The 13,184-nt window shown below is 36.5% G+C and overlaps 2 protein-coding genes across 3 annotated transcripts in view; one reads left to right on the top strand and one right to left on the bottom strand.

Annotated features, from left to right (window-relative positions):
* Nucleotides 1–1,323: 1,323 nt before the first annotated feature.
* Nucleotides 1,324–13,184, bottom strand: part of LOC105455883 (protein argonaute-2) — a 22,169-nt gene continuing 10,308 nt past the window's right edge. The window contains exons 1-12 of one of the 2 annotated variants that reach the window (XM_011699564.1): nt 11,268–11,418; nt 8,709–8,849; nt 8,346–8,626; nt 7,973–8,279; nt 7,665–7,887; nt 7,441–7,588; nt 7,097–7,360; nt 5,972–6,290; nt 5,011–5,362; nt 4,355–4,688; nt 4,009–4,208; nt 1,324–3,886 (exon numbers count right to left, since the gene is read on the bottom strand). In XM_011699564.1, the coding sequence (XP_011697866.1) occupies nt 3,778–3,886; nt 4,009–4,208; nt 4,355–4,688; nt 5,011–5,362; nt 5,972–6,290; nt 7,097–7,360; nt 7,441–7,588; nt 7,665–7,887; nt 7,973–8,279; nt 8,346–8,626; nt 8,709–8,849; nt 11,268–11,286 (2,697 nt within the window). In that variant the 5' untranslated portion in view covers nt 11,287–11,418 and the 3' untranslated portion in view covers nt 1,324–3,777. Of the gene's footprint in view, nt 3,887–4,008; nt 4,209–4,354; nt 4,689–5,010; nt 5,363–5,971; nt 6,291–7,096; nt 7,361–7,440; nt 7,589–7,664; nt 7,888–7,972; nt 8,280–8,345; nt 8,627–8,708; nt 8,850–11,267; nt 11,419–13,184 lie in introns of those variants that run through there. The other variant, XM_011699563.1, reaches the window with a different exon arrangement.
* The window catches only part of LOC105455884 (39S ribosomal protein L53, mitochondrial), a 4,173-nt gene continuing 3,910 nt past the window's right edge, over nt 12,922–13,184 (top strand). Inside the window, exon 1 of the mRNA XM_011699565.1 lies at nt 12,922–13,166. Within this exon, the coding sequence (XP_011697867.1) occupies nt 13,021–13,166 (146 nt within the window). The 5' untranslated portion in view covers nt 12,922–13,020. The remainder of the gene's footprint in view (nt 13,167–13,184) is intronic.

Genomic DNA, 13,184 nt, shown 5'->3' with positions numbered 1-13,184 from the left:
TATCTTTCTTACATTTGGCAGGAGCGCAGCAATTGAAAACATCGAGTTAAAATTGCGACGCTTATTGGCCTCCTAATTCAACATTCGTTCAAAAGAAAAAAAAAAAGATCAATCTTACAATCGATCTGCCATCAAGGAAAGAAAAATTATGAAACACCTTGCGCAATAATACGTCCTTATCTCATTAATCTCGCATCTTACTATAAAATGTTGTGTCATTTACATTGCCGAAAAGGAGATCATCTACAGAATAAATTACTGTGATGTATTTACAAATGAGAGGGACTAGTCTTCTTCTAGTCCTGTTTCTTTTGTTCAGGCGCAGGAAAATATCGAGCGGGAGCTCTCACTCGCGTAGAAACGCGAGGAGATTAAAAAAAAAAACAACACGGAGATACATACATACATGAAGAATGTCATAGAAAAAAAAGAGTGCATTAATAACGTCCGGTACATCCGCGTTTGCATTGAAATAAGTTTTCTTCGCGGACAAAGAGCAATGTTACCAATCAATTATATGAACGGATATAAATACTTGTCAAGTGTTAGACGGAACGCTGACGGAAGTGTTACTTCGAACCGTTTCAGCGTTCGTAGGCTCGTCGTACGGTTATTAACGCACTCGACTGAAACTTAGAGTCAATTAAATCTTGCGACAGACCCAGTCTCGTTTTGGTATTTCACTGGAATAATATTATCGATAATATTACGCGGCTAACTTATTCATTCATGATTTGCCTTAAAATCTAATTCAGTAGTCATCCGTAAATGGCCTTATATGTCTATCCCCCCCCCCCTCTCACATCACTCGATTACAGTTACATAAGATAACGAAACATAATATATTACGTTGGCGTTTTATTCGCATAATAATGCATCTTCAACAACGCGAATAATCTTCATTTTTTTTCTGTTTTACTTTTCTCCTTATTTCTATATGATAGATATATGTTGCTTCGTCCAGTTAATCAGTAGACCTGACTACGCTCTCCAACTATAACTAAGTATACGACCGTCCTCCAAACAAATGTTGTAGACAATAAAAGCTTATTGAAGATCTCCAATGCGGCGCGGATGTTCGCGTTTGAGTGCGCCGAAAAAGAGGTCATCTTTAATTTCCCGTCCTTTACTTTAACAACTAGAATAAATATTACTAATAGATTAAGGGGTCCTCTTTCCATACTTTCCGATATAATGTTAACATTGTGTCCTTTGTAAATCTAGAACATTAGAATCATTAATACAGTCAAAAATAGCACTATCACTCTTTTGCCCTCTCGATGGTTCAAAAGAAGTAACAATTTCCCAAGAATACTCTCTCTCTTTCTCTCTCTCAGAGTAAACATCGTTATTATTAATACTGATTTACAAATGTGGATCGTGACTTGATTGGAACACAGGAATTCGATTCTTACGAGAATAACGCTTGCATAATTGTAGGAAAAAAAAGAGATCTTGATATATTAATGATTCTAATAATACCCAATAATTTAACGTGACAATTGATACATAATTGTTAGTATATACGATTTCTATTCGTATATTAATAGAACAAGGATTCTATTAATATACGATCCTATCCATAGACTGGATTATATATGTTGCTTCGAAGGCTTGCTTAGCATTACTAGAATTATTGTGCCAACAGACGACATAGATTTGCACAAGAGTCGCGATTATTAGAGTAAAAATACAAAACTTCTAAAGTTTGGCATTATCAAGCAAAAACAATTACTTCATTAAAAACTAATAAAAAAATCTTACTCTTATAATACTCCTACAACTAATCTTACAACTAATCTTTACTTCACTGTTAAAGCATAATTGATGAAGCTTTGACGTTCGGATAATTCCGCATTATATCAATGCGAACGTTCGATTTACCTCATATAGTTCTTTGCATACTCTGACGAGGCCTTGTGTCCTCTGCCCGTATTTAACGCCACGTGAATTCGATATTCTTATTTCATAGCCATCTTTGATCTGATTGTGAGTAAGATAATATCCCGGCTTATCTCGGACACCAGACACGGATATCCGTTTACTTTCATCCCCGGCATTCTCGTGTGACATATTTAAAACAGATCTTTTTTTATTTTTTTCTCTTAATAGACTTCCGACCACCAGGGTCACCACGGTTTAAGGGGCATTTAACACAGATAAAGTTACTTCGGCAAGGTTGTATCCCTAGTTCAGCAATGTGCTCATTATTAATGCTCATTATTAATAGTTGACGTAAGCATAGATTATGAGCTGTGCAACATGCAGACGATAACGGTCTAATGACAAATTAAAGTGAGACGAATAAAATGTACATCCTAACGATTAGCAACAGTAAAATAACGATAGTTAATTTAATTACCTACGCTAAATTTGGATCCTAAAGCTTAGTGTCTATCTGGGAGTTTTTCAGAATTAAAGAGAGTAATAATATAAGAATAAGAAAGTAACACCAGGACTTTTCTATGGATACGTCATCATATTGGTTAGTCAAAATATGACTGTCGAAAGCCATGTTTTTTACAGGATTTCTCTCAAATGGACACTAGCCATTTTTAAATCATGTTGGAAGTCATTATATAAATAACGCGCGTGCCCTACATAACACTCCTCGATTACTTCTACTACACATAGCTGTCTTTATGTACGAAGATTATGTACGGTTCTTATCTACTACGCTTTGCTCAGCCGAAGTGTACACACGAGGTTGGTGTTGTTTCAGCGGTTTTCAAGAATACTTCAGGATTACTTCAAAATGATCTCATGAAATTTTCGAACTGGTTAAAAGTGCGTTATATAAAAGATAGCGTTATTTCTCGACATTATTCTTTTGGCGTAATTCAACGGATATGACGTGACATGATTCGCAATTCTAAAGATATTACAATCATTACTATCAATCGATATTTACTTTTTTCTGCCAATCACTTCAGCACAATTAGAGCCTAAAATTTACAGAATTTACAGAATGGAGTTTCACTCCTCGCGAAATGAAAGCTATACATACATGCAACAAGATAACAGTCTCGCAAATAGCGATTTATATAATTCATGTTTTTCCAGGTCATTTCATTTCTTTGTCCCATAGTTTTCTTTCCATACAAATGCTAGGGAAAATTCGTTCCCTAAAAAAATAAGCGTAATATGCTACACAAATTTCGTCGAGTAACCATTAAGTCAAAAAGTGCTATTGTATTCTAGTAATACAACAGAAACTTGTGTTTAGTTTGTTAGTTAATTTAAGAGAAGTCGAAATTCTCTTCTTAATCTTACCAAGCATAATTTTTTTTTTTTACAAAGAAAGAACTCGTTTAGCTTATTTTCCAACTACTTCGACCGCAGATAACTTTCTCACCCAAACGTGCAAAACATTCTTAATCTGATTTATAAACTGCATTAAAAAGCACCTCTCGTAAAAACTTACTCTACAAGTTCAAAAAAAATCAATCGAAAATTCGCTTCTTCTGTACAGATGTAAATAAAACATACAGTGCCATGCATACAGAAAAGTATCGTATAGATTTACGATAAAAAAAGGGGGGGGGAGGTGAAGAAAAGGAAAAAAGAAGGAAAAAAAAAGGAAGAAGGTACGCAAGAAAATTGATCAGTTAAATTGTCCTAACTGTTAAAGAATTTGTGACGCAACGTGCTGCGGTCCCGGCTGCCTGATGAAGCTTCTCACATCTGTGTCACGGAGTTGCAATTATATACAGTCATTTCTTCATAGAGATAACAACACCGATCCGAATGACGCTTCAACTTCACACGAGAAAAGAATTATGCGAAGTACATAACTCGCTTCGTGTCGGCGTGAACCGTGATTGCCCGCGCCATCGCACCCGGTGTCCTATCCTCACTGCAACCTGACTGATGAGATCCTTCCCCGCTGTAGAGTTAAAATTAAAACACGATAAGATTCCCGTGTATATAATTAGGCATCGCTTGACTGTTTCTACCGAGATACGATCACGTTTACCACAAAGAGAAACGGACAACAACTCGACTCACCTATCGTGCTCTTTCTCAACCAGGTGATATCTAGCCCGGAATGCTACGAGATGAGCGTAGTACGCCGGCGCTGGTATACTAACGGATCTCGTGCATCGGACATAAGTGTGACATAATTGGTACGTAAGACACTGCAACTCGTCACTTTCGAAGTGATTATCGTCCCAGAGAACATGATAATGCGACGGTCTCGATGTACCCTAAAATAATAGATGTATTTAGAACATATGACATCGAATAAATAAAGGCACGTTTTTACGAATCATATTAAGGAGCTTTGACTATATAAATATATACTTATATAGTCAAAGATTAAGAGAGGAGAATCGCATTATATTAAATTTACCTGAATACCCTGGTGACTGCAGAGATAAAAGTCGAATTCCGTCGGATGAGTTATGCATACGTCGACTGTCGTACCCGCCGGAATATTTCCGCTTTTACCGCTTTGCTCCTTTTTGTCCGCGCAGAACAGACGCGTGTGGTGTCTCTTCTGCACCACGATAAACGTTATGCCGGGTCTGTAATCGATCTCGAGCTTGAGACACGCCTCACGAATGGCAGTCAATTCGTGCTGCAGAACGGTGAGGAATTGGCCTTCAGAGACGCCGTCGCGGTACAGAATTATTCTATGCGGCTTATATCCGCCTGTACTCTTGTAAAACATTATAAGCAATTCCCTGAAAGAAAAATAGATCGATTAGATGATATTCAGAGTAAGAATAAAGTGTAGAACAAATTATGAAAAACTAAAATAAATGCGACAATATTTTCCATAATACGATAATTTTTTTAAAGCATGTAATTTTGTAACTTATTCAGAAACTAATCAATAATCTCACATAATAATTAAGTTTATAGCAAAAAAAATTCATCGAAAAAAATTTTGATGTCACATTTATTCGGATACCACCATTTGTTTTACTTTACAGATTTAAAGCATTCAAAGATTTATCAAACGTTTGTTGCGTGAAATTCCATAGATTAATTTAGATATCTCACCTAACCATCGAACTGAGTTCCTGGATAATCTCTTGTCTATGCTGCTGAACCCTAACAGTCGCTGCATACCGAGATGGATGGGCATCCATGCTGCCAACTACAGCAGCTATACTGGGTTTCTTGTTGTCTCCCGCCGGCGGATGGGTCACGTCAGCTCCAAGAAATATGACCGGCTCATTAAACACTTTTGGTCTTATGCTAGGTACTAGAATGCTATTGATGCCTCCTAATTTGACATTTATTTTAAGACAGAGATTGGATAATGTTTGCGGCGATGTCTTATTGACATTTTTCGCTTGTACACACTGAGTTGCCATGCCCAATAATGTGTCTCCTACTCTTTTCACTTCAGCTAAAAAAAAGAAAAGAGAAAAGTGCAAATTATTTCAATTTATCTCAATTTATATATAAAAATTATAAATAATTACAATATTGCAAAGTAAACCGTAAATAAAAAATAGATGATTTAGTCTGTACTGTATATTTCAGATTTCTATCTACAGGATGTTAAAGAAAACCATTTAGCATTTAGATCGTAGATATAACACACAATACTGAGTAAAAAAAAACCTTAATGAATAGATCAAAAGTTTAGATATAAATATATTTGTATGTAAACATCATAATTGATTTTACAGGCTTCTATTATACGTGCGCATGCAATGTTATAAAGTATGTATGGAAAGTATGTATAGAAATTGAACAAAGACCTTCAGGACGCGGTTTATAAAAACTGAAATAAGCAGCATAGAAACGCCACACGTAGAAACCAGCGAAGCATCAATCATGATGCTAACATACAAAAATGTTATATTTCAAAATTATATTTCAAATGATTGAGCTTTCCATCTGTTCATTAAAGTTTTTCTTTACTCAGTACAATGTACTATCATATAAATAACTTTAACTTAACAACTTTTTTATAACATCCTGTATATGTATATTTATGAAATATAATTACCATATACAGGAGTTTTGCCTGGTAATACAACACAAACTAGCTGCAACTGCGAGAAAGTCGACTTCAAGTATCGAAACATGGGTTCGACTTGATCTGGTCCAGTGGCATATTTACAAAAACATGGTTGTCCAATGATGGGCATGCCAGCATCGTTACTAATTTTCTGTAGTTGCGTGGTGAATGAACGTAACGCATCTTCGCGTACTGTTCTCTGAGGCGCGAAACAAGCGATCGCCCACACTCGTATCTCCACTCCAGTGAAGAACTGCTTGCCACGCATATCCCACACGCCTTGATTAGGCATCGCCTGCTGCTTCGTCTTTAGGAAGAGATATACATTACTAAGTGTTTGAACAACATGTTCATATAATACAAAATTATATCGCAGTAGATGATGCATCAGTGTTTTCCATGGGCAACATACATGTCTCATTCATTTTATTTAAATACAACTTGTTTAATATTTATATAACAAACATAAACAATTCTAGTAGCCTAGTAGAATTATTCTGTCTAGTCTGCATGGAACAAATACTGATAGCATCTGATTTTTGCAAGTGATATCGGACTGCAAATGTAACATCAGTTACATTTGTAAACCGTAAGCTACGACTACTATATATACAGCAAAAACGATACTCGTTACATTTTATCATTTACAACTTATCACGATGACAATTTGAAACATTCGTTACACTAACAGCCCAGATATCAAATCAACCAGGTCTAGAACCCATGCATTCATTTGACAACTTCTGGCCACATGTGTAGAGATGTATATCAAATATGATCTTAATAACTAAATACATACGCTGGCAATATTATCATCGCGATATAAGTTACAAAATACAAGTATCGTGAACGCTATTATACGTGAATCATAAAATAAAGTTTAAATAAATCAAAATCAAGAATAAAAACTAACTTAATCATATCTTATATCCTTCATATCTAATAAGTTTTACTTTGCAGATTATATGAGTATCTAAAAACTATGATAAATAATTTAATAATCAAATATTTGGCGCTATAAAAACATATGCCTGCTAAAAATAATCAAAATTATTAGCCTCTGCGAATGTGTGATTCGGCTAGACCTAACTGATTCAGTTGAAAATTTCTCACCTGTCCACTGAGGGAACTTACGCGCCCTCCATACTGCAGTTTGGGCGGAGGTAGTACACGACCTCTGACTTCCATCATACTATTCGATATAGTCAATCCAAATTCTTGTACATAAGAATCATTGTTAAAGTCAGCCCTTCTAACTAGATTGTTAATTTCCCGTTCACGATCTGGCGCGGAACGTGCTGTCGCTTTGATCATAGTCGAGGTCTGCATATCGGTTAACTTTTTAATGCAGCGTTGTCCGGCAACAATATTGCAAACCTAATATCAAATAATTACATTTTATTCTTCAATAAAATGCAATACATTGTTAAACTGAAATCCAAAATTTTTTTGCGTACCTCGAGCGGCAAGTACGTGTGTTTGTGTTCTTGGCCGACTTGCAAGCAAGGAAGATGTGGATGGCGCAGCTTCATTTTGTACTTATCTAAGAAGTATTTGGCAACTGTACACTCAACTGTTTGTCCATTTTCCAGTTGCAATGGAAATCTATAATGAAATTAGTCAATTAAGATTATGTTTCTCTAGGTTTCACATTTTGTGACATTATAATTTCAATGCTTACGATTGCATTTGAGCTGGTTTGCGTGTAACATTGCACACTCTATACTTTCGCTTCATAGCTCCGCAGTGAGTTATTTCAATCTTGAGACCCTTGATTTCTTTGGTAAATTTCACTCTCTGAGAATCCGTGAGCGGCTTTCTCTGTTCATTGATATCTCGGATATCCAACACTTCGCACATAAATTCTATAACTGGCTGCGCTTTGTAGAAGGCAGTGGCAGAGACTGGAATATAAATGAAGGCGGATGAGTAACGAGGTCATAATAAAGCGTGGGGCGGTAATTTTTTTTCTTTCTTTCTTTCACTCACCGTCGATATTCAACATCATTTTCCATTGCGACGGTCTCACCGATTGATGGAATCCAAACCACACTTCCCTGCCTCCGCCTAATGGATGGTAATACCCCTCTGGCGTACTAAAGAACGATCTACCTACTGGAGTGTATGTCATAGATGGTAAATGCCTCATTACAACATCTAAAGCGAGAACAGCGTCATATGGAATTTGTCTAGTTCGCCCTTCTAAAGCCTCTTCTAAAGCAAACAGCGAAACCTGCGCCAGCCATTTTATTACCACTCGGAAAACTCTGTCTTTTCCCTCACCAGGCAGTGTGACCTACAAAGAATGATTGTAAGCGTAATTATACAATGTTTTAGACCTCTCTGGAAGATAATAACTCACCTCTAATTCTACTTTATCATGCCCGATAGGCAAGGGGTCCCTTGTGTACAAGTTATTTCTGCCGTCAAACACAGGCTTACGAGATTGAAATATTTTAGTATATGCATGAACCATCGTTTCTACAATTTCTCTATTAACTTTCCGAGGACATTTATCAGGTTGTATGCTAATGTCATAGTGATGTACATAGCCACGTGGCATACTAATTTGAAAATGATTAGCTCTCAAACCGATCGGTCTACCTTCTCGTCCTATGTTTGGTCTTCGAGGGCACGTAAACACTGCAAAGAATATTAATTGTTTGTATAAAAATAACTTTTCATCTTTTTTATTCATATCAAAGTTAGAATTGGATATACTTACTTGGCAGTTCTGTAGGTTGAGGAGGAGTGTGTGCCTGTTGTGCGGGAACAAGCCCCATATTGCTAGGAGTTGCGACACTACTCGCCGCTACTCCTGCTGTCCCAACAGAACCGCCACTAGTTGAGGGTCCAGGTGGGGGGGCTGCAAAAATAATATAAAGTTTCTCAAGAAATCGGTATTAGTTTTATATATTTTGTCTACATAGAATTAGAAATAATCTTACTGGCACTTTTCATTTTTTGTTTCTACTTATATCTCACGTTTATGTGCCCTTAATTATTATCAGAATGTATAATAGAATAGTAAATTTTCGTATGCAATTATATTGTTCAATGTATTGTATCAAACAATTGCTCAATGAGTTGCAAGAATTAACGCTTAAGAAGAAACTTTAAGTCAAAGTTAGCAGATTACAGTATCTTCCATTTCTTTTTTTACGTCAGTGATTATAACAAAATGCAGAAAAACATCTCTGGACATATTTAACAAGATAATTAACAAGATATACTTTCAACAACGTCAATTCCCTATCTTAAACAAATGGTATATTCCAACATGCGTAAAAATATCACATATGTCATATACATAAATGTATGTATAAACATATTTTGCTATTACTCCAGTATCATAGCAGAATAAATAAATACAATTAATGATAGTATTAAATATTAATGCTACTAAGTTTAACTTTCTCAATATTGAATCTAGATTAAGATTGCTATTGTTGTACTTATGTTACATACACTTTACATTCTTATTATATTATTTATATTTCAACATTTTATTGATATCAATTGTTTATATGTTTAATTATTTATTCAAATATTAAAATCTCTTTATTGAAGTACAGCTTTCAATATCTATTTTTGATAAACGTATTTATCAATTTATTTATAAACTAACATTATATGTCATGCAAACATCTTCTAATTATCAAATTTTTAGATCACAATAATTAGACATATTGTTATAAATTTTACAAATAGCATTTTATTTAAAAAAATGTTAATCTTGTTTGGAAGTGTACCTACATTTACACATATATATATATTCTAACTTATTAAAAAATAAATTATGTCATTATTCTTATGATATATTAATATAATAATTTTTAGACATTTCAAATTAATATGTTAATCATTGACAACTTCATTATTTTAAAACTATATTTCGATATTTATTATCAACTGACAGTATTAAAAATCTTTATTATTTTAAAGCTGTATTTCAATATTTATTGTCAGCTGTCACTATTAAAAATCAGTAGTTTCATTAAACACTATAGATTTTCAGCACTGATGATGAAATATTAGAACAAACTGAAGTGAACAAGAGCTAAGAGCACTTTCATTTGTCACATATAATAAATTTTTCAATGTGTCGATTGGCTAGTACAGAATAATAAAGTTTTCCAGTCTCCAGAAATTCTCTATCTTGTAGCCAATCAAAACGTTTTAAAAAAAAATGTCCTACGACAAATAAAACAATATCCTTAAGTTAATATTTCATTTATCGTCCAATGATTTTTTCAGACGTATTGATTAGTTACCAAGGAGAATCGTTCTCAAATCTCTAGAAATTCTGTAGCCATTCAGTACGGGGAATCACTTAGTTCATTCATCGACTGATAAAACTGATTACCTACGTTGACCAATTTTTGTATTTTATATTTTGTTTGTCATTACGTTGAATGAAATAGTATTTTAACAATGTGCTTAAGGAACTTATATTTAAAAAAAATAGTCTCTACATGTTTATTTCATAAATCGATATAGGTCACCAAAAGAATTACAATAGATTATACATTGTTATCGAAATATAACAAGTTGTCATAGTCTCAATAATTTTCATAATTTTTAAAGTATATGAATTATATATTTTCTTAATGCTGCCAACGTTTGACAAACTCTTTTCAATGCTTCTAGCTCGGGGACAGTCTTCTAATAATGACTCATGTCGGAAACATGTGACACACACAGCTGGCTCGCTTAAATTCGGGACAAATTTCCATGTGCATTTCAAACGGAGATCCAAGCAAAGGGACGGCAAACGGGGTACGGTAAATCATCAATTTCCTGATGGAATACGAAAGGTCAGTAGGTTTTCTCTATCACCGTTCCAAACGCCTAAAAATGCCTGAATCCTTTGTTTGCACAGCAATAGATAAGATCATAATCTAGAGGGAGACGCTAGATCAGGATTAGCTAACGCGTGGAGGCCGTCGAGTCCGCGGGTGAGTGACGACACGCGTGCCTGTTGAACGAGAGGTTCATCCGAGGTCATTCGGCGTGTCTTCACGCACGGGCGTCGCGACGTTTCCCCGCGATGGTTTTCCGAAACGTGGGGGAACGTGTCCGTGGAGCAGCGTGGCGAGCGTCCCGGAAGCCAAGAGCAGGCGGGCGGGCGGGCGAGCGAGCGTGCGTGTGTGCATGCGTTGCGGATTAGACGAACGAGCCCGCGAGCTCGCTCGTCGAGGAACGTCCGTGGGGATGGTTCGGAGCGTGTTTACAGGGATTTCCGCGGACCCTCGCGAGGGTACGACGGCACGACGGCACTCACGTTGTCCTGCGGGGTACATTCTCGCTGCCGTCGAGTGTAAAAGACCAGATAACCACTAATAAATAAGTAAAAAAATTCAACACAAGACCCCACTGGCCACACCACACGCTTCCCCACAACACACACTGCGAACGACACCACCAAACGAGACCTGTCCCTCCGCAATGGCGTCCGCTAGCGCGACGCCCATTGGCCGAGCCGCGGCCAATCGCCCGTCGCGGTCGACAGTTCGCGGCGCCTCGCTCGCCCGCACGTTGGCTGCGCGCGGTATCTGCGAATCGTTCGAACTGCTCCGATCGAGTCTCCTCGAAAAACTTTCGCGTCCGATCATCCCGAGAATTTTCGTTGATGCACGTTAAAGTTTTCGACGTTGCGCGTTTTCTTTCGAGTAAATAAAACATCGAACGTCTGCCGATATCGATGTGTGCTACGATATCACGACTTTTCTATATAATACGATAGTTCGATTAACATAGCGAGAGAATAACGGATAAAAATAGCGATGAGACACCAATCCGTAAAGATTCGATCGACGCGTCATTGTGTTCTCCTTATCATTTCTCATCTTTGCTATTGACAGATACTGCTGTATTCATAATCTTGTGATCTAACGCGCATCGTGAAAAGACTTCGATCAAACTCCGATTGACTTAATTTAATTCAATCGACAGAATTTTGCTCGAGGCCAAATTTCTAACTGCCTAATTCATCATCCTTAATCCTAATCCTATTTCCAAATGCTAAATAGCAAAAAAAATTAATTTTATCCACAACAATGGTGTTACTTGATAAGTTAATCGCCAATTAAGTTAATCAGAGTTTCAAAGTTACCTATAAGCGATCTTGACGTAGCTCCGATTGATTTAATCGATAATTAATTCAATATTACTCACAGTAGAATTTCTAACTATATATAATTCATTGTCTAATTATCGATCTTTCCTTTCATATGGTGAAACAAATATTAGTATAAGATTAATAATTTTATAAGTATTAAAATAAAATAGATATTGCTGGATAAGTTAATTAAAGTTTGATCATCTAATAGTCCTTTAATAGTAAAAACGATAATGACATAACTTTATTGAATAATGATGCAACTACAAATATTAAAATGAAAATAATAAAAATTAATTAGATTTTAGTGATTTCAAACAAAGCCTGCAGTCGGTAAATTGATCGAATCGACTTATATAAATTGGCCGAGATGTAAATAATTAATAAAAAAAATAAGCCATTTACTTTACATCATACATGTACATACATATCAGAATGCGCTATCAAATGCGAATCGTAGATATCGATAAAAATGACGCAACGCTTACGTCTCGAATTATCAATTTCTTATCGCGTGATCACTTGATCAGTAAGAAATTTTTTTATCGGTCGTTGTTCCTTATAATCTCACATAATATACACATATATCCTTATCAAGGATATTATGCGAGATTAGGAAGTGCTTCATCCGCGAATGAGGCCCTTTACTGTGTTTTATTTTATTTTATTTACAAACGATAATTTATAAAATAGAATAAAGGAAAAAAAAGACGTCAGTGGCATCGATGATTACGGTGACGCGTTGCGTAAAGGCCGATCAACTGCCAACCTGCGGCAACGAGTTCGCCAACTGGCCAATGTTGGCAGCATTGGCTTGGCGCGGCAAGTTCCGGGCGGTGACGCCGCAAGCGCGAGCGGTCGGAGCGGTACGTGTTTCGCGTTCACGAGGTTCTCGTGCTCACGTCGCGGCACCGAGATGTCGATTCACTTCTCCGGGACCCTCTCCCGCTCCGGCGGGCTGATGAGCGCGATCGTAAAGCAGCTGAAGCGCGTCAATCTAAAGCCCATTAACAGGATCAACGTTCATTTCGACCCGTTCCACGATCAGGTTAAGGAGACGAGGTTAGTCCCCCCCCCCCC

This window comes from Wasmannia auropunctata, unplaced genomic scaffold (assembly GCF_000956235.1).
Source record: "Wasmannia auropunctata unplaced genomic scaffold, wasmannia.A_1.0 LD335828.1, whole genome shotgun sequence".
In the NCBI taxonomy this organism is placed as follows: domain Eukaryota; kingdom Metazoa; phylum Arthropoda; class Insecta; order Hymenoptera; family Formicidae; genus Wasmannia; species Wasmannia auropunctata.
The sequence above is the reverse complement of the archived record's forward strand: the minus strand, read 5'-3'. Positions and strand labels throughout refer to the sequence as shown.